The 19,114-nt window shown below is 37.5% G+C and overlaps 1 protein-coding gene across 17 annotated transcripts in view; it reads right to left on the bottom strand.

Moving 5' to 3' along the window:
- Nucleotides 1-19,114, bottom strand: part of AHI1 (Abelson helper integration site 1) — a 220,748-nt gene that overhangs the window by 193,768 nt on the left and 7,866 nt on the right. For 15 of the 17 annotated variants that reach the window (XR_011465387.1, XR_011465388.1, XR_011465389.1 and 12 more), the window contains exon 5: nucleotides 6,654-7,210. Coding sequence is in view for 13 of the 17 variants with exons in the window: in XM_070376723.1 (XP_070232824.1) it covers nucleotides 6,654-7,210 (557 nt within the window). In the remaining 4 variants the exon portion in view is untranslated. Of the gene's footprint in view, nucleotides 1-6,653; nucleotides 7,211-8,946; nucleotides 9,082-12,819; nucleotides 12,963-19,114 lie in introns of those variants that run through there. The other 2 variants (XM_070376724.1, XM_070376721.1) reach the window with 2 other exon arrangements.

The following is a 19,114-nucleotide window of genomic DNA, read 5'->3' on the forward strand; positions in this document are numbered from 1 at the left end:
CATGTAAAGAGGTTCACGTGGTAAGGACCTGATGTCTTTGGCCAAAAGCCAGTCAGGATCTGAAACCTGCTAATGGCCACGTGAGTGAGTTTAGCAGTGGATCATCCATATCTTCCAACTGGCATGTCACTTGGCAGATCCTCCCCTAGCCAAGCCTTGAGATGACTACAGCCCGGCTGACATCCTGATTGTAGCCTGTGAGAGGCTCTGAGTTAGAGACACCCACTACGCCACTCAGATTCCTGAGCCATAGAAACTGGGAGACAATATATGTTTGTTGTTCTGAGCTGTTAAAGTCTGGGGTAACTTTTAATGCATGTGCCTGTTAGCAACTCTGTTTGCCCTCTCTTCGTTACGACTGGTTGTCTAGCTTTTAATAAGAGGGGAACTATTTTTAGATGAGGACATTGAAGGAAACTGACCCTGAATATCAGAGAATAGTCAAATACAGACTGTTTCCATCTCAAGTTGTTTATCCAGATGTAGATTACAAAAAACAAACTTACAGTAGTTAAAAGATAGTTTTTACCTTGTTTACCCCAAGGAGAGACAATAAATAAGAATCTACTCACCGAAGTTCACATTGTGTATGTAAGCATATACATGTAAGTACTGTATATAAAAAAAGGCTAAAGGAATACCAAATTGCTAACAGGGATTATCTCTGGATGGGTGGATTACTTATGTTTTCCTTTTTGTGTCTGTATGTTCTACAGTGAATAAATATTATTTGTAAAATAAGGGGAAAATGTTGTTTTTATATATCTAAAGTATTTATAACTAAATAAAGGATGTAATTATGCAAAATAGGATGATAGTACTATTCTTGACAGAGTTGTCATAAGGGGAAAAGCACATATTCCTTGTAAAGCATTAAGCACATAAGAAGGGGCCACATAAAGGTTAGCTGTTATTATTGTACTGCCCATGTGTCCAAAAGAGGCTTCCCAGGTGGCACAGTAGTAAAGAATCCGTCTGCCAATGTAGAAGATGCCAGAGATGCAGATTCAATTCCAGGGTCAGGAAGATCTCCTGGAGTAGGAAATGGCAACCCACTCCAGTATTCTTGCCTGGGAAACTCCATGGAACAGAGGAGCCTGGCAGACTAGAGTCCATGGGGTCTCTAAGACTCGGACATGACTGAGCAATTGAGCATGCACAGTACACATGTCCAAAAGGAGGACTAAACATTTTCTTTCTGAAAACTGTAATAGGGAAGAACCTTTTGTATTCCATTACATGTTAATCACTAAAGGATGCTGCCTGTGAGCTTAAATTAGACATAATGGCCCGACTGTGGGAATCCTGCTTCCAAAGCAATGAGCATTAAGCTAAAATACCTTTGTTTAGCTCATGGAAACATCTTGACCAGGTCCATTTGTGAGTGACTGCAGGGAGAAAGAAGTTAACACACCCCCTCTGGAGGCTGATGGGAACCAGGAAGTGTTTGATTTTACTCCCTCCCCTTTTAGTATAAAAGGAGCCTGAATTTTAATTCAGGCAAGATGGTTCTTTGCGGTGTACGAGTCAACTGTTTTCTCAGTTTGCTGGTTTTCCAAATAAAGCAATTATTCCTTGCCCCAACAACTTGTCTACCAATTATTGGCCTGTCGTGCAGTGAGCAGTACAAGCTTAAGCTTGGGAACAAATTTTGGTGAAGCCAGCCAGGAGCCTCGTAGCTGCCGAGACCACCCATCCTGAGGATCTGATCTCAAAAACTCCCTTCAGTGGCACTGGCTGCCCCAATACCTGGCAACTGGAGCAAGGAACCAACATTTGGGAGCTGACGGGCTCCACATAGTAGGGTAAGTCGCTCTAGTGTGCACAGCCAGGAACTTCATTTCCTTCCCACCTTTGGGCTTTTTTTCCCTCAGGAATAAGTCAATTTATTTTGTGGGGTATTCCACTGGGGAGAGGAAAGAACTGTAGGCCTTCTACCTGATTTGTGAATTGGTTTTTTGGTTTCTTTGGATGCTGGCATTTGTTTGTGTTTTGTTTGTCTTGGAAAAGAAGGAATGTTTCATCTATCCCTAAACAAAGTCCTCTGAAGTGCATTTTGCGTAAGGGATCCTATTACAGCTCTGAACCCATGGGTGAAAGGAAAATGATATCCTACTGTAACAATGTGTGGCCACGGTTGCTCTTAAGATCTTCATCTTGGGACCCTATGCACCACATACTGCTATTCTTGTTATGTTAATTAGGTCATTTTTGGTCATTTATTATGTTGTTAGTACATGTAAAACTCCCAGGACCAAACCTGAGGGTTTATTTAGGATTTTCTGTTTGTTCTTTGGGTTTTTTGTTTCATCTTGTGTGCTTTTGCTTCTCCATTTGTAGCCATATCAGTTTGTGATAGTTAAAACTTTTACTGATATGAAATTGGGAAAATAAACAGGAAAAAAAAAATCTGTTCCTGTCCAAGAGTGGGATAGTCCAAGGAAAAAGAAGTTGTACTTGGTTCCTAAAATCACCAAAAACTACACATAGAAACAGAAGTGTCTTTTCCATAAATATTAGTAAAATGGTTTCACCATGTAGACAGCTGACCTTGATTTGTTCTGTCTGCCAGAAACCCAGTGTGAATCTATCCTCTTTTACAACTGGGTTTTACATTGTTGTATCAGATTCATGGCTAAAAGTTTGGAATGGGAACTATGAGGTCCCTGTGTTTCTGTGTTTGCACATGTGTTATAGATGTGTGGCACTGCCAAAATTAATCTGTAAAGGGGCACTATTTAATTGGCCTAATAGAAATTAAGTGCTTACACAAATACTCAAATACAATGAAACTGGCCAGAATGAGTTTCAGGTTCACATGATCTAGGAAATACTTAGTATGGAAATAATATCTGGTATGAAAAGTTAGCTTAAACTTGTTTTTATATAGACATGTCTTTAGAGTCATCCACATTAAGTACAATACTTTCATTGTACCTTTAGGTTCACCAGAAATCAAAAATACCTTATTCTGTTACAAAGAATACTGTTACAAAGTTTATCAGAAAATAAAATAATGGGACAAAGCTTTAAGTAAATATAAGTAAATGAAGTAAGGAGTTCTGGAGTAAACTCTATGGGAATAATGTTTTGGAAATGTCTATCTAGAATAGTCTCTCCAGATTTTCATAACTTGAAACAACCAAGTTCTAAGGTAAGACTGAACTTAATTAAGAAATCTTAAAGGTAAAGTGGTAAAAATCTGAATTTCTTTCTCTAAGAGGATAAAAAGTTTTATTAAAATGTTGAATTACTTTCGGTAATTATGAGTTTGTTTAAGTGATCTGTATTTGCCATTGAGATCTTTAATCATCATTGGTTAACTTTTGATATTTTTTAACAAACTTCCAAAAAGATCAAGTTTTAAGTGGAGTTCATCTAACCTCTGGCTAACTTTGGAGTTTTTCAGAGGGTCTCTGGAACATCTCAAATTATTTCTCTCCATCTCAGGAATATAGCACTAATTGGGCTTATCTGGTATGTTCAATTGCATGGGAAGCATTATTAAATAAATAACACTTAACACTTCTTAGACTGTATCACATGGGTGAAGAAGTGAAGTGAAGTTGCTCAGTTGTGTCCAATTCTTTGTGACCCCATGGACTGTAGCCTACAGGCTCCTCCACCCATGGGATTTTCCAGGCAAGAATACTGGAGTGGGTTGCCATTTCCCTCTCCAATCACATGGGTAAATGTTATTAATATTCATATTCTATAAATTATATAGAGTTCCTAACATTCTGGCATATCCTGGTAAATGATATTACTCAATTTCAGTGTTGTCTTAAACTATCTGTCATAGCATTAATCAGATTTCTATTCAAATGCATGTTGTAATCCCAGTTGGTTGATGCTAAAGCAAAAAGGTATCCTTTTAATGATAAATTGCTATTTCACAGAGGATTTTGAATGACTCTACAGGTATTTTGTGAAAAATTAGGGAAGAATGATAATCCTTTATATGCAAGCATCTGTACTATTATCAGAAAAGAAGAAAAAGGAAGGGAATGAAAGTGAGGATATGTTCCTTCAAACCTTAATTCCTCAAACCTTAACTGACCCAGCCAATCTGGCCACTGTGCCAATACATCCATCCTTCCCACCATTTTCCATTCCTACCCAGTTCCAACTTCTGACACTGGGGCTCAGGACTTCCCCTCCTTACAGGGATCAGTTAGAAAATCCTGTGTTAGTTTCTGGAGGAGAGGGACTTGTTCTGATATTGCCATCTAAGACAAGACAGGGCACCCGATTGAGCCAGAAGCTACTATGGGAACAGGGTAATTTCCCTTACGCCATTATCTTGCTGCTGCTGCTGCTAAGTCGCTTCAGTCGTGTCCGACTCTGTGCGACCCCATAGACAGCAGCCCACCAGGCTCCCCCGTCCCTGGGGTTCTCCAGGCAAGAACACTGGAGTGGGTTGCCATTTCCTTCTCCAATGCATGAAAGTGAAAAGTGAAAGGGAAGTCGCTCAGTCGTGTCTAACTCTTAGCGACCCCATGGACTGCAGCCCACCAGGTTGCTCCATCCATGGGATTTTCCAGGCAAGAGTACTGGAGTAGGGTGCCATTGCCTTCTCCGATGCCGTTATCTTGTAGGGAGCCTAAATGCAAACAAACAGCTGGCTGGGTTTCTCAGACTTGTTTAATTGGAAAGATCCCAACTGTCATAAGATTGGAGCCCTTCTCATAGGGAGGATCCTCTATACATGAAGCCCACTTGACAGCACCCACAGCTGAACCAATAGGGTCCCAGAGAGGGAAGAAGGCCCTTAGTAGAGCACGACTTGTTAGTGCATCTTGGCAGGGCTTTGAAAAGGGAAACCAAAGCAAAAGGGTTTGAACAATATTCAGGAAATTCAGCAAAACAAATGAAGACCTCTCTGAATTTTTGGAAAGGATTTATCATACCTACAGACATCATACTAATGCAGATCCTGAGACCCCTGAAAATATCAGAATGGCAGATGTGACCTTTTGGGGCAAAGTGCCTCAGGTATCAGGAGAAAGTTATAAAAATTAGATGGAACATTTGGAATGAACATTTCTTAACTGGTAGATGTTGCTTTTTTAAACTATTTAACAGGGAAAAACAGAAGAAAGATGCAAAATGAAACATCACTTTTTTGGCAGAGGCACTGGATTCCCAGAAGGCGAGTAACTGGATGAGAGGTAAGTCCCCACTGGGGAAGGAATGATGTGCTTACTGTAAGGAGGAAGAACTTTGGAAAACAGAAACTGCTATAGGCTGAAAAAGAAGAACAGCAAAAGATGAGAGCCTCTTATGTGGCAGAGAGGGACACTCTGAATGAAGAGGCCCAAGGGTTCTCTTGGACTTGAGGCATTGAATCAACACAGAGGAACCTGCCCCACCCCGCACTGAAAAAGAGACTTCACTTAAATATCGCAATTCCAAGAAATCTCAGGTAACCTGATAGTGTTGCTGTGGATACTTTTTCAGGGTGGGTGGAAGCGTATTCCATGAACAGAGAGTCTCTGAAAGCCCTCCTTCGGGAAATCGTCCTGATTTGGATAAGCATTAAAACTATTCATCCTGGAGACCACAATCAATAGGAAAAACAATAAATGTCACTACAAGAGACATTTAACTTCGCATAAGGCCTTGCCAGTTGCCCTGCTATGGATCAATGGCTCCCAGAAGCAGGCTTAAATTAAGCACCTTTAAAATACTGTATGGTAGGCCATTCCAGGTGTCTGCCCAGGTAGGAGACTCTAAAAGTGCTAAAGACCTAGGAGTTGCCAACTGTACTAAAACTTCTGTACTACACTATTCACGAGTTTGCCTCCAACGGGTCTGCCTATCCAACAGAAGTAGATGGTGATTCCATTACAGCTGGAGAAGGGGCAACCCATTTGTTCAGTTTTGTCCAAATAAATAGCATAGAAATTTGATATATGTATCGGGAACTAAAACCAAAACCACAAGTTATTATGAATTAGACAACAAAGTGGTGAGAGGTTTCATCTGGTTCAAATAGGACTGACTAAAGATTTCAAAAAGGGCTGACTGAAGAGTCTAAGGAAATTTGTCACTTCCATTCAGCAGAATGGTCTTTGTCCCTTATCCCACAAGACTGTGGTATGGACACCAACAGGGGGAATCGTAACAGGAAGAACCTTTTGTATTCTATTACAAGTTAATCACTAAAACGATGTTGCCTGTGTGCTTAAATTATACATAATGACCCATTTCTGGAAACGCTGCTCCCCAAGTGATGAAAATTAAGCTAAAATACCTTTGTTTAACTTGCAGGAAACATCCTTACCAGGTCCACCTGTGAATGACTGCAGGGAGAAAGAAATGAACAGATCCTCTCTGGAGGCTTATGGGAACCAGAAAGTGTTTGACTTGACTCCCTCTCCCTTTAGTATTTAGTACTCCCTCCTTCTCAGAAGGAGCTTGAATTCTATCTCAGGCAAGATGGTTATCTGGGGCATGAAGCATCATCTGAATTTGCTGGCTTTCTGAATAAAGTTGCCATTCATTGCCCCAACAACTGGTCTCTCAATTATTGGCCTTTTATGAGGCAAGCACTATAAGCTTGGACTTAGTAACAAAACTCCAGGTATCACTCAAAAGCTGAAAATAGTGTTTTTTAAAGAGGACATTGTATATTTATCAATGTAACATACCTTGTTTCAGATTTAGACAAGGTGGGAACTTTCTTTTTTTTCTTTTTTCTTTTTTCACCACTCAATTTGTCATCATGCAATGAAGAATCTAAGGGAAAGTAAGACAACTGCTCCTTGAGTTTCTTTCGGATTTTCTTCTTAATCTCCTTTGCCATTTCTTCAGCTACTTGGAGCTGGTATACTTGCATCAGTTGTTCCTCATCTAAACTATTCTTTTCTCCTTCCTCCTTGGCCTTTTTACTTTTGTCATGAGTCACACCTGGCTGTAGCTTAGTCCGTGTTTTCTGAGGTGTCGCATCTCCCTTCTCAGGAGCTTCTGGCTCCATCTCTTGTGCAGTCACCTGGAGCGCTGTTTTCATAACCTTTTTATTTGCCTTTTCTTGCTTGTCCTCCTCCACAATAACATCATTTTCTGGATCTTGAGTTGCTGACTGCGGATCCCTTGGTTTGTTTTTAATTACTCGCATGTTCTTCTCTGGGTTCTTAGTGTTAGCAGCAGTTATATCATCACTTTTAGTTTCCCTGATTTTCTGAAGATTGCTTGTAACAGCATCAAGCTAGGAGAAGACGACACAATAACAGAGTGTCAACTAAACACAGTTTAGTTCTGTGAAGATAAAATCATGTTGACTGTTTCACAATATGCAATACTGGGAAGAATATTTCACTTTTTACTCCAGTACTTTGACACCATTCTAGGGCCTTTGGGGAGCGTTTTCCTGCTTATTCTCCCAGTCTTAGACCAGCAATCTTGAGAATAAATTCATATCAAATGAGTTAACTAACATGGGGAACATGTTAATGACTTTTTAAAAGTGAATTAACTGCTCAAATCTCAAATGCTACTTTCCTCTGGCAAAATGATCCATACTCTAACCTAATTAAGAGGTATCAGTGAAATTGCTAGAAGAGCTATGGTTAAAGTATTTCATGTTCTCTAATAGAAAACACACAGGTCATTTATCTTGCTTCATAATTAAATTCAAAAACCAAAGGTTTATAGCTCTAGGGTTACTGTGCAATTAGTCTAAACATATCACTGAAAAGGCTGCTAAGTATTAAATATTATCAAGTTAAATCAAATGACTAAGCACATACTTGTATTAATAACTTTCTCCATTCAAAATTATTTAAAATTAGAAATAAACAGAAAATAATGCTAGAAATCAAAAAGGAATGTTATTAGTAATAAAATAAATATTTTGAGAAATCCCCCAAGGATGAAAAACAGGCAGGATTAGATCCATTAAGAAATCCATTAAGAAACTACCAGAGAAAACCAGAGCCTGTAGGAAAAGACTTGTCCAGAGAAAAGGCTGGCTCTGGAGAGGCCATAAGCTGAGGCAAGGAGCACGAAAAGAAGGGATAAGCCTGAGGATGACCAACTGAGGAGTTGGGAGGGCAGCTCTGTTCCCCTCCTCCAGCTGTGTTACATGGTGACTTTCACCCAGAGAACAAAACAGCTGAACAGACAGAGATACGGCTTCATGTCTCAGGTAGGTACAATCCTCACCAACAGCAGAAGCACGCTATGTTGAAAACAACCAATAGGCAGGAGAAAAATTCTCAAACACAAAGATGACGAACAACTGAGAACACTGAGGGAAAGCAGCAGAATCGAGGAGAAGTCCACCAAATCCAATAAAAGAGAAAAATTAACATGGAAGAAAAACAAACAGCATCAACAAAATAATTTAAAATGAGTAGAATTAATATTAAGAAATTCCAAAAAATATGAGATGAAAAACAACTGCAGATGTTAGAACTAAAATTTTGAGTGACAGAAATAAAAGCTGAAGAGATGCGTTCAAAAACAGAATGGGTAAAACCACAGTGATAAAAGATTGGAGTCAAAGAATTCTCCCAGAAATGACGGAACCAGTGAAGACTAAAGTTCAATTATTGAAAACCCTCATGTTTCAAAATAGTTAGAATATCTAATATATGTGAAAAGATGGAAAAATGTATTCCACCACATATCCAATATTTTACCATCTTTAAGACTCTTCTGCTCACCTAAAATATATTCCCAAATTCTACCTATTCCTTAAGGATAAATTCTGAAGCCATATCCTCCAAAAATCTTTCCTAATCAGATTAAAAAAAAATATCTTCTTAAAGGTTTATTTTCACATGTTCTGTTTCTAGAAGCAATATATCCATAAAACAGTAAGAAAACAGAAAATTTAAAAATAGAAAAAAATTCAGAAATTACTTAAAAAAGAAGACCCAAAGTTCAATCCTAGATTGCCTCACACAAGGAAAATCAATGATAATCTGTTCAGAAACTTACTTTTGTCTTCTTTCTCTGAAGACAGTCATACCTAATAACCTTGAATTCCCATTACATCAATACAGAGCAAATGCTAACTTTTCTGTTTTCTCAGTACCAGAAATGTAGTGGCAATCAAGGTAAACTGTGAGGACACTAATAAATGGAAAAAGATAAGCAAAAATTAGAAACAGAAGAAAGAATTATAGTCTAGAAGAAAGGATTTTGAAAATGAAACCCTGGGGAAGCTCATCATATGAAGCTCATAAGATGTTTGTTTATTCTCTTCCATTGATCTGTCAACCTTTGTACTAATAACATCATTTTAAATACAATCCTTAGAGCATCTTTGGTAGCATTCCACAATTCTATTGAGATGACAGTTTCATTACTTTTTAAATTCCTGTTTTTGTGGTTTGTATTCCCTTTTTCTTGCTAATCGCTTCACGAGATAGATTTTACATTACCAAGTAATTTATAAATTTTAAATTTTGTTGTTCTAGTTTTGTCATACTATAATTGAAAAAGTCTACTTCATGGAATTTCACCTTTCATGGACTATCACTGAATTCATGTTCTTTTTATCTTTAACCATCCGTTTATCTTTACCATCTCTGCATCATTTTTCACTTTAGCTTGTCTGTTTTTAAAAATAAGTATTATTGAGACATAACAAACTATATGAATTACAATAATCATCACCGGCTGTAAGCAACTTAAATGAATTCTGACAAACATATACAGCCATGACACCACATGACAGCACAACTTTCAAGACACTAAACATTTCTAGTACCCTACGCGTTCCTTTACAAAATCAATCCCTACCCTCCAAGTCCTGGCCCCACTCAGCCACTGATCTGTTTTCTTTCACTATAGTTTGTCTTGTCTAGAATTTCATATAGATGGAATCATATAGAAGATAGTTTTTTGTTTCTGGTATCCTTCACTCAGCATAAAGCTTTGAGATTCATTCATGTAGTTGCATTTATAATAACATTCCATTTACTGCCGAGCAGTATTTTCATTGTATGGAAAGATACTACATTTTATTTCTTCATATACCAATTAATGGACATTTGAGTTATTTCTAGCTTTGCATGTTATGTTTTCATTTCTCTTGAGTAAATATCCATAAGTACAACTGCTATATATGATAAGTATATGCTTAAGTTCTTAAATAACTGCCAAACGGCTTCCTAAAATGGCTGTACCAGTTCACACTCTCAAATGTGTGAGTTCCAATTATTTAACACACTTGTCAGCACTTAGCATTGTCAATTTTCATCCTTTTGCATTCTAATAGGTATATAATGGTATCTCTGTATTGTTTTCAAATTAATTAACGGCATTACTATGCAGGCTTCCCCTGTGGCTCTGCTGTAAAGAATCCACCTGCAGTGTAGGAGACACAGGAGATGCAGGTTTGATACCTGGGTCGCAGGGAATATCCCTGGGTCAGGAAGATCCCCTGGAGGAGGAAATGGCAATCCGTTCCAGTATTCTTACCAGGAGAATCCCATGGACAGAGGAGCCTCGTGAGCTACAGTCCATGGGGTCGCAGAGTTGGTCATGACTGAGCAACCGAGCACACACATCGTACTAACCACATCTTTACTAAGCACGTCATTACACATGCTTATTTCCTATCTGTATCTCTTTGGTTAAGTGTTCAACTCTTTTGCCCATTTTCACAAGGTTGTTTCACATCAATGAGTTCTGAGAGTTCCTAAAGTTTTCTCAATACATTTTATCAATGTGTTGCAAATATTTTCCCTCAACTTATAATTTTATGTTTTCATTTTCTTAGCAATGTTTTGAATTTTCACAAAGCCCAATTTAACCCCCTTTTCGTTTATGGTTCATACTTTTGTATCCTGAGAAATCTATTCATAACTCAAGTTTACCAAGCTTATCTTGCTTATTTTATAAGCTATATATATAGAATTTAGCTCTTAAATTTTTTAAGTCATAGATCCATTTCTACTTAATTTCTGAATATGATATGGTCATAGTTTATAGTATTGTATATCTGATTGTTCCAGCAAAATTTGTTGAAAAAGATTATCCTTTTCCCCTCTGAGGTATCTTGGTAATTTTGGCAACAATCAATTGACCACCTACACTGGAGTCTATTTCTAGACTCTGCTGATTTATGACTTATATGTCCACCTTTATGACAATACCAGGTTGTCCTGGTATTGAGTTTTGAATCAGATGATAAAACTCCTTCAACTTTGTTCTTCCTTTTGAAACTGTTTTGGCTGTTCTAAGTTTGTTGTTTATATTTCCAAATAAATTTGAAAATCAGATTTTTAATTCTTGAAGTCTATTGGCATTTTGATTAGGATTAAATTGAATCAATAGATCAGAATTTCAGAGAATGGATAATAATAATCTGTCAATAATTATCTGACAATACTTTCAATCCATGAACATGGATATATCTATTTGGTTTTGATTTTTAGCAGATTAGGGATTTCCAGTATCCAGGTTTGCATATATTTTGATAAATGTATCCTAGATTACTACATATTTGGTTACTATTACAAATGACATTTTAAATTTTAAATTATTCACTACTGGTACAAAAATACAATTGGTTTTTATATTTAGACCTTATATTCTGCTAACTCATTAATGCTTCTAATAGCATTTTTTTGAGATTCTGTCTTCTGCGAATGAGATTCTTTTACTTCTTTTACAGTCTTTATATTTTTTTTTCAAAATTGCATTATTGCATTGGTTACCCATACAATTATGAATATCTATGGTGATGTGCTCAAGCTTAGAGCAAAAGCTGTCAGTTTTTAAATTTTAAGTAATTTTAACTGTAAGTTATTGTAGATTCCCTCTATCAAGTTGAAGAAGTTCCCTTCTCTTTTTGTTTTAGTTATCAGAATGGGTGACAAATTTTGTCAAGTCTTTTATTGCATTTATTGAGATGATCATATGGTTTTGTTTAATTTTATGGTGAATTACATGATTTTTTTTCAATACTTTGATATACTGCTGAGATAAATTACATAATGTATATAATTATTTTTATATAAGACTGATTCCCTAAATTTTGTGGAAGATATCTGCTCTGGGTTCAAAAGGGATACTGGTGTAATTTTCCTATAATGTCTTTCTCTTTTAGTATTAATTTAAAATTGCTACCCCCATCAAAAGAATGGAGAAGTATTCCCTCTTTTTACATAGTCTGAAAGAGTTTATATAGAATTAATATGATTTCTTCCTCAAATGGTTGGTAAAATTTATTAATAAAGTCAGCTGAGAAAACTAGCCACCTAGTTTTTTCCACAGGTTTTTAACCACAAATAAATTTTTAAAAAGATATAAAATATTCAGTAGCTTGTAGCCTTGAAGTAATTTACACATTTTATCTAAGTTGCTAAATTTATTGTCATAAAGTTATTCATAATACTCCTTTATTGTCCTTTTTAGGTCTTTAACACATCTGCAGTGAATTATATTTACATTCCTAGTATTAGTTATTTGTCTTCTTTCATTGTTTTTCTGATCAGTCTGGTTAGAGTTGTGAAGAAAAGGGTTAATTCGCAGCCCTCGTTGCTCAAATCCGCAAATCCTAGGCCTGTTTGCAGGATAAGCTCTTGAATGGCTCCTGAGAACTGAGCTCTGAGCTTCTGGAATGTTGAGCCTGAAAAAGGTAAATGAATACATGAACTAACTAAAGAATATTATGAAACCTGGACTTAGAAAAGGCAGAGGAACCAAAGCTCAAATTGCCAGCATCAGCTGGATCACAGAAAAAGCAAAAGAATTCCAGAAAAACATCTGCTTCATTGACTACATTAAAGCCTTTGACTGTGTGGATCACAACAAACTGCGGAAAATTCTTAAAGAGATGAGAATAATAGATCACCTTACCTGCATCCTGAGAAATCTGTATGAAGATCAAGAAGCATCAGTTAGAACTGGACGTATAACAATGGACTGGTGCAAAACTGGGAAAGGAGTACGTCAAGACTGCATATTGTCATCCTGCTTATTTAACTTATATGCAGAGTACATCATGCAAAATGCCGAGCTGGACGAATCACAAGCTGGAATCAAGATTGCCAGGGAGAAATATCAACAAACTTAGATATGCAGATGACACTACTTGAACAGCAGAAAGCAAAGAAAAACTAAAGAGGTTCTTGATGAAGGTGAAAGAAAGTGAGAAAGCTGGTTTAAAATTCAACATTCAAAAAACTAAGATCATTGCATCTGGTCCCATCACTTTATGGCAAACAGGGAAAAAAAATGTAAACAGCGGCAGATTTTATTTTCTTGGGCTCCAAAAACACTGCAGATGGTGACTGCAGCCATGAGATTAAAAGACGCTTGCTCCTTGAAAGAAACTATGACAAACCTAGACATGTTTAAAAAGCAGAGATATCACTTTGCTGACAAAGGTCCATAGAGTCAAAGCTATGGCTTTTCCAATAATCATGTACGGATGTGAGACCTGGACCATAAAGAAGGCTGAGCACCAAAGAATTGATTCTTTCGAACTGTGGTGCTGGAGAAGACTCTTTAAAAGTCCCTTGGACAGTATAGAGATCAAACCAGTCAATTCTGAAGGAAATCAACCCTGAGTACTGGAAGGACTGATGCTGAAGCTGAAGCTTCAATACTTTAGCCACCTGATGCAAAGAGCTGACTCACTGGAAAAGGCTCTGATGCTGGGAAAGATTGAGGGCAAGAGAAGGGGGCAACAGAGGACGAGATGGTTGGATGGCATCACTGACTCAGGATATGAGCCTGAGAAAACTCCAGGAGATAGTGAAGGACAGGGAAGCCTGGCATGCTGCAGGCCATGGGGTCACAAAGAATTGAACACAACTGAGTGACTGAACAACAAGAAAATCTAGCATATTTTCCACCCTTTAAAATTAACACATAGAACATTTTTAGAAACTGTTATTCATAAAAGAAGTTATCACCTCTATGAAATAACATTAGGATAAAATGAGATAGAAAATCAAAGAGTGAAATCAAGATGATAAAGGATTGACAATGATAATGATTTAAAGTCCTTCCTTTAAATTAAGGCAAAAATTCAGATGCAACTTCAAAATTAATAATAGCCACAGTTTGAGTATTTATTCTCTACTTAACAATTTATACTTATTGGTTTCGGTTATTACTACTGAGTATTAAACCACTCCAGACTTAGTGATATAAAACAATAAATCATTCATTATGGTTTGAACTCAATATATCCTATCTATCATGCCTCTCATCTCTAGTTCTTCATACTTTGATTTCATAATTGGTCACTTCATTCATCATTTGCTATTATCATGTACTTTTTATCCATCACACCTGTCTGGAAAAAACTCTGCTGCTGCACGACTTCAGTCGTGTCCGATTCTCTGTGCGACCCCACAGACGGCAGCCCACCAGGCTCCCCTGTCCCTGGGATTCTCCAGGCAACACTGGAGTGGGTTGCCATTTCCTTCTCCAATGTGTGAAAGTGAAAAGTGAAAGTGAAGTTGTTCAGTCGTGTCCTACTCTTAGCGACCCCATGGACTGCAGCCCATCAGGCTCCTCCGTCCATGGGTTTTTCCAAGCAAGAGTACTACAGTGGGGTACTGTTCAAATTAAGTGATGTTCATCTCTATAACTATAACCAGGCTGTTGAATGCTGCCTGAAGAAACTGAACCACTTCAAAGATTGGTACTATTCTAAAGATATGGCCTATAAATTCAACTGAGACCTCAAAGCTACAAACAATTCTCCCATACTGCATAATCTGTTTGTATGCATTCTTCTGTATCTTCTGCACACTGGCTATTTCAGGCTGTCTTTACTTACCTCTGATGTTCAATGTTGTCACTTCTTGACTCACTTTCACGGGTGAGTCAAAAGCCATCAAATGGAAAGCTGCAACTTTCTACTACCAAATCTACAAATTTTCATGTACTCTAAACAATCTTTTTCTCTGTCCTTCTCATTATAAAGAGGTGGGTCTTAACTTGTGTTCTAAAAATTTTCCTGTCCTGTATCATCAAATCTCTTCCTTATCTTCCCCAATGCTGCTGCTGCTAAGTCACTTCAGTCGTGTCCAATTCTGTGTGACCCCATAGACGGCAGCCCACCAGGCTCCCCCGTCCCTGGGATTCTCCAGGCAAGAACACTGGAGTGGGCTGCCATTTCCTTCTCCAATGTGTGAAAGTGAAAAGTGAAAGTGAAGACGCTCAGTTGTGTCCGACTCTTCGAGACCCCATGGACCACAGCCTACCAGACTCCTCCGTCCGTGGGATTTTCCAGGCAAGAGTACTAGAGTGGGTTGCCACTGCCTTTTCCATCTTCCCCAATACCAGCACTGAAAATATTCCTTTTTATAGTTAAACTTTCTGAAAAAGTTGTCCTACTTGTACTGCTTCATTTTTTATGAACATCATATTAAAAAGTTTTGCTCCCTACCCTGGTAATTAACTTCTGAATACTTTCTTGGTAAGTAAAAATACCATTCTGGTTTCCAACCTAAATAGCTTTTACAGTGTTCCTGTATTTTATTAGTCGATGTCATTTTCTCTTGTAATTTTTTTTCACACCTTTTGCTCATTTAAGACACCTGAGTGCTAAGTTGCTTCAGTTGTGTCTCACTCTTCATGACTTTATGGACTGTAGCCCATCAGGCTCCTCTGTTCATGGGATTCTCCAGGCAAGAATACTGGAGTGAGTTGTAATGCCCTTCCCAGGGGATCTTCCTAACCCAGGCATCGAATCCACGTCTCTTATGTCTCCTGCACTGGCAGGTGGGTTCTTTACCACTAGCACCACTTGGAAAGCCCTGAGAGATATAGTATCTTACTATTCAAGGCATTTATTTGTAGCATTTCTTTATTTATTAACATTTGGAATGGAACTTACTCATAGGTTGTTCTTCAGATTGATAGGGGAATAGAACGTTAAAAAGAACCTTCTGATTCCAGAATACAAGTGTTCAATAAATTTTAGCTATTACTATGTTATTGGCTATATGAGTACTAGATCTGTGACTATAAAAAAATCATAGTTTCAGTGAATTAGCTAACTTTTAGTTGTCTTTGTTTCTGACTCAAAGTATCTTCTACCTCAGATTTATCTATTCCTTCAACAAGTATTTACTGGTTTTCTGTGTGCAGACAGAGAATATTCTCATTATTTGGATGTCTTTCATTTAAAATCAGATGTCTTTCATTTCCCACACTGGAAAACTGAACCAGCCCACTTCTATTTTCTTATTTAAATATTTGTCTATTAATTTAGGTTTTTACATTTAACTTTTTAAGATATCTGATATGTAATTTAATATGAGATGAAATGAGACTGCAAACGACCTTTTTCCCTAGAAGCTAAAGCAATGTTAGCAGTACCAGTCCCTGTACCATAGCTTCCTGAAACACCTGGCACAAACGATGGAGAAACTTCCACATGCATAACTGGTTTCAAGGCTCATCCAAATTTATTTTCAGATTATAAATTCTCTATTCCTAAATACTTTGTTTTCATTCATGTCTCTGGAGATGGTACTACACACTCAACTAATCTATCTTCCATAGTTTTATTGATTTTTTTCAGGAGGGAACACCAGTCATAACTCTTTCCCAATTCACATGCTCCCTATTGCTCTCATACACGACTGACAATGTAGGCAAGTACATTCCTTGGAACACTATTTTCCCCTAAATATTGTATGGATATTGCTCCATTGTCTTTGGATTTAAGTGTTTTTGGAGAGAAGCTGGAAATGTACGAGGTGTTTCTTCTGTTTAGATGTTAGCAAAATTTCTCTCTCCCTTGAAATTTAAGTTTCCAGATAGAGTTCTCATCTCAAACTTTACCTGGAATGCAAGATGGATTCATCTCTTCCCACATCCTTTTTCATTCTCAGGAAAGTTTCCTCCTTATGCTCTTTTTATTATTTCTGCTCCATTAGTGCCGTCTGGGAACACAGACTTGTAAGTCAAGTATTTCTATATGTCCTTATTTACTGTATCTTTCATTTTAGTTTCGGCCATTCTCTCTCATGTTTGTTGCCCAATCACTAAATTTTTCCTTAGTGTCAATTCTATTATTTTAGGCCTCAGGTACAGTTTTTGAGGCAGCAATGAAGAAAGAATCACAGAGAGACTGTAATTTTAAATCCAGATTCTAAAATTCTTACATGATATTAAAAAATATGGCACAAAATTTGTATATGTAGGTTATCTCTAAATAGAAGGATTCAGGCTGTTTTGGTTTTACTTTAGTGTAACAAAAGTCTTTGAAATGTAGTGGGTGAAAATTAGCTCATCTATTCTGGTTATTTCTGCTTTCATTGACTGTTTTACAACTTGGTAGAGAAAAAGGGTTAACATGTAGAAAACTCATAGCAATGCAAATGTTTCCTGTCCACAAGAATTTGTAAAAGATTTTTGTAATGTATGTAATCTATGTAGAAGATTTCCATTAATATAATGCAACTAAATTTTGTCTGGTAAATAATAATATGGCCTTCCCTGTGGCTCAGCTGGTAAAGAATCTGCCTGCATTGTGAGAAACGTGGGTTTGATCCCTGTGTTGGAAGATCCCCTGGAGAAGGGAAAGCTATGTAAATGATTTCTAATATAATGCAACTGAATTTTGTCTGGTAAATAATATAAATCTCTGTACATCACATCCATTTGAACTGGTTATAACATCTTACTGGTTCCCTCATTAATCAGTGGGCTAAATAAAATTTTTGATACATGTTAATACATAGAAAAATGTGTGTGTGTGCTCAGTTGTGTCCGACTGTTTGCAGCCCCATGGACTGTAGCCCACCAGGCTCCTCTTTACATGGAATTCTCCAGGCAAGAATACTAGAATGGGTAACCATTCCCTTCCCCAGGGAATCTTCCCAACCCAGGGATCAAACTTGTGTCTCTTAAGTCTCCTGCACTGGCAGGTGGATTCTTTACCACTAGCACCACCTACATGTAAATAACTCCAACTTACTCTATTTCTGGCTATATGAACCTGGCAGAGATAGTAAGTGGTTTTCTATTCAGATGGTCATAAAATTTCTCATGTGCAAAATAAGATCTCTAATACGTACTTTCATGATTAACAGGAGAATCAGAAATGATAATTTGTAAAAACCTTATCAGAGTGCCTGATAGTTGAAAAACAGTAAGATAAACCTTCCATTATTATGAATTCTTCTATGGCTTTCCCTTTGCTTAATTTTCTTATTTAAGCCTGCTTCCTTTTTAGTCTCAGCCTGTTCTACACTTGGGAGTTCTTGTTTTAAAGAGGTCCTATCACTTCTTACTTTATTAAACAGGGTCCTATTGGGTTGTGGTGAAGACAGTAGATTCTGAAGTCAGATTGTCAGTTTGAATCAAGGGTTTATCATTAACTATGCAACTTTGCAGAGAAGGCACTGGCACCCCACTCCAGTACTCTTGCCTGGAAAATCCCATGGACAGAGGAGCCTGGTAGGCTCCAATCCATGGGGTCGCTAAGAGTCGGACACGACTGAGCGACTTCACTTTCACTTTTCACTTTCATGCATTGGAGAAGGAAATGGCAACCCACTCCAGTGTTCTTGCCTGGAGAATCCCAGGGACGGGGGAGCCTGGTGGGCTGCCGTCTGTGGGGTCGCACAGAGTCGGACACGACTGAAGCGACTTAGCAGCATGCAACTTTGGGTAAGTTATTCAAACTCTCTATGATCTAGTTTCCCTATGTATAAATGTAAATGAAGCTTCATAATTGTATTGTTTGTATTAAATTAAAAACTAGTGAATACACACAAAATATTTTGAAGTGCTTGAAAGAGAGCACTATTATTTAGTAAATAAAAACAGGTATTCTCCTCTATTTGTTAAAGTAAAGCATTTCAAAAATATTTTTGCATTCTAGGAATAAGCTGTTTCTGTCCAGCTGAAAATTTCTTCCTAAATACTTTTATCTTTAAATTAAGAGAGACTGTGGATGGCCTAGTGTGTGCCAAAAGAGACTAAGTTACTTTTAATTACCTATCCCTTATGTGTCCCCCACACCTAAACTGGATCTTAGATAACTGGACATATCTTCTGCCCATTTTCTGGTTATCCATTTAATTTAGCATCTCTGGCTTAAACTGTACCTTGTTCATGCTCACAAAGCCCAGTTCTGACAGAGAGAGAAAGTATGAGTTCCACTTTGTCTGAGTCCATA

The sequence above is a fragment of the Bos mutus genome, chromosome 9 (genome assembly GCF_027580195.1).
Source record: "Bos mutus isolate GX-2022 chromosome 9, NWIPB_WYAK_1.1, whole genome shotgun sequence".
Taxonomy (NCBI): Eukaryota; Metazoa; Chordata; class Mammalia; order Artiodactyla; family Bovidae; genus Bos; species Bos mutus.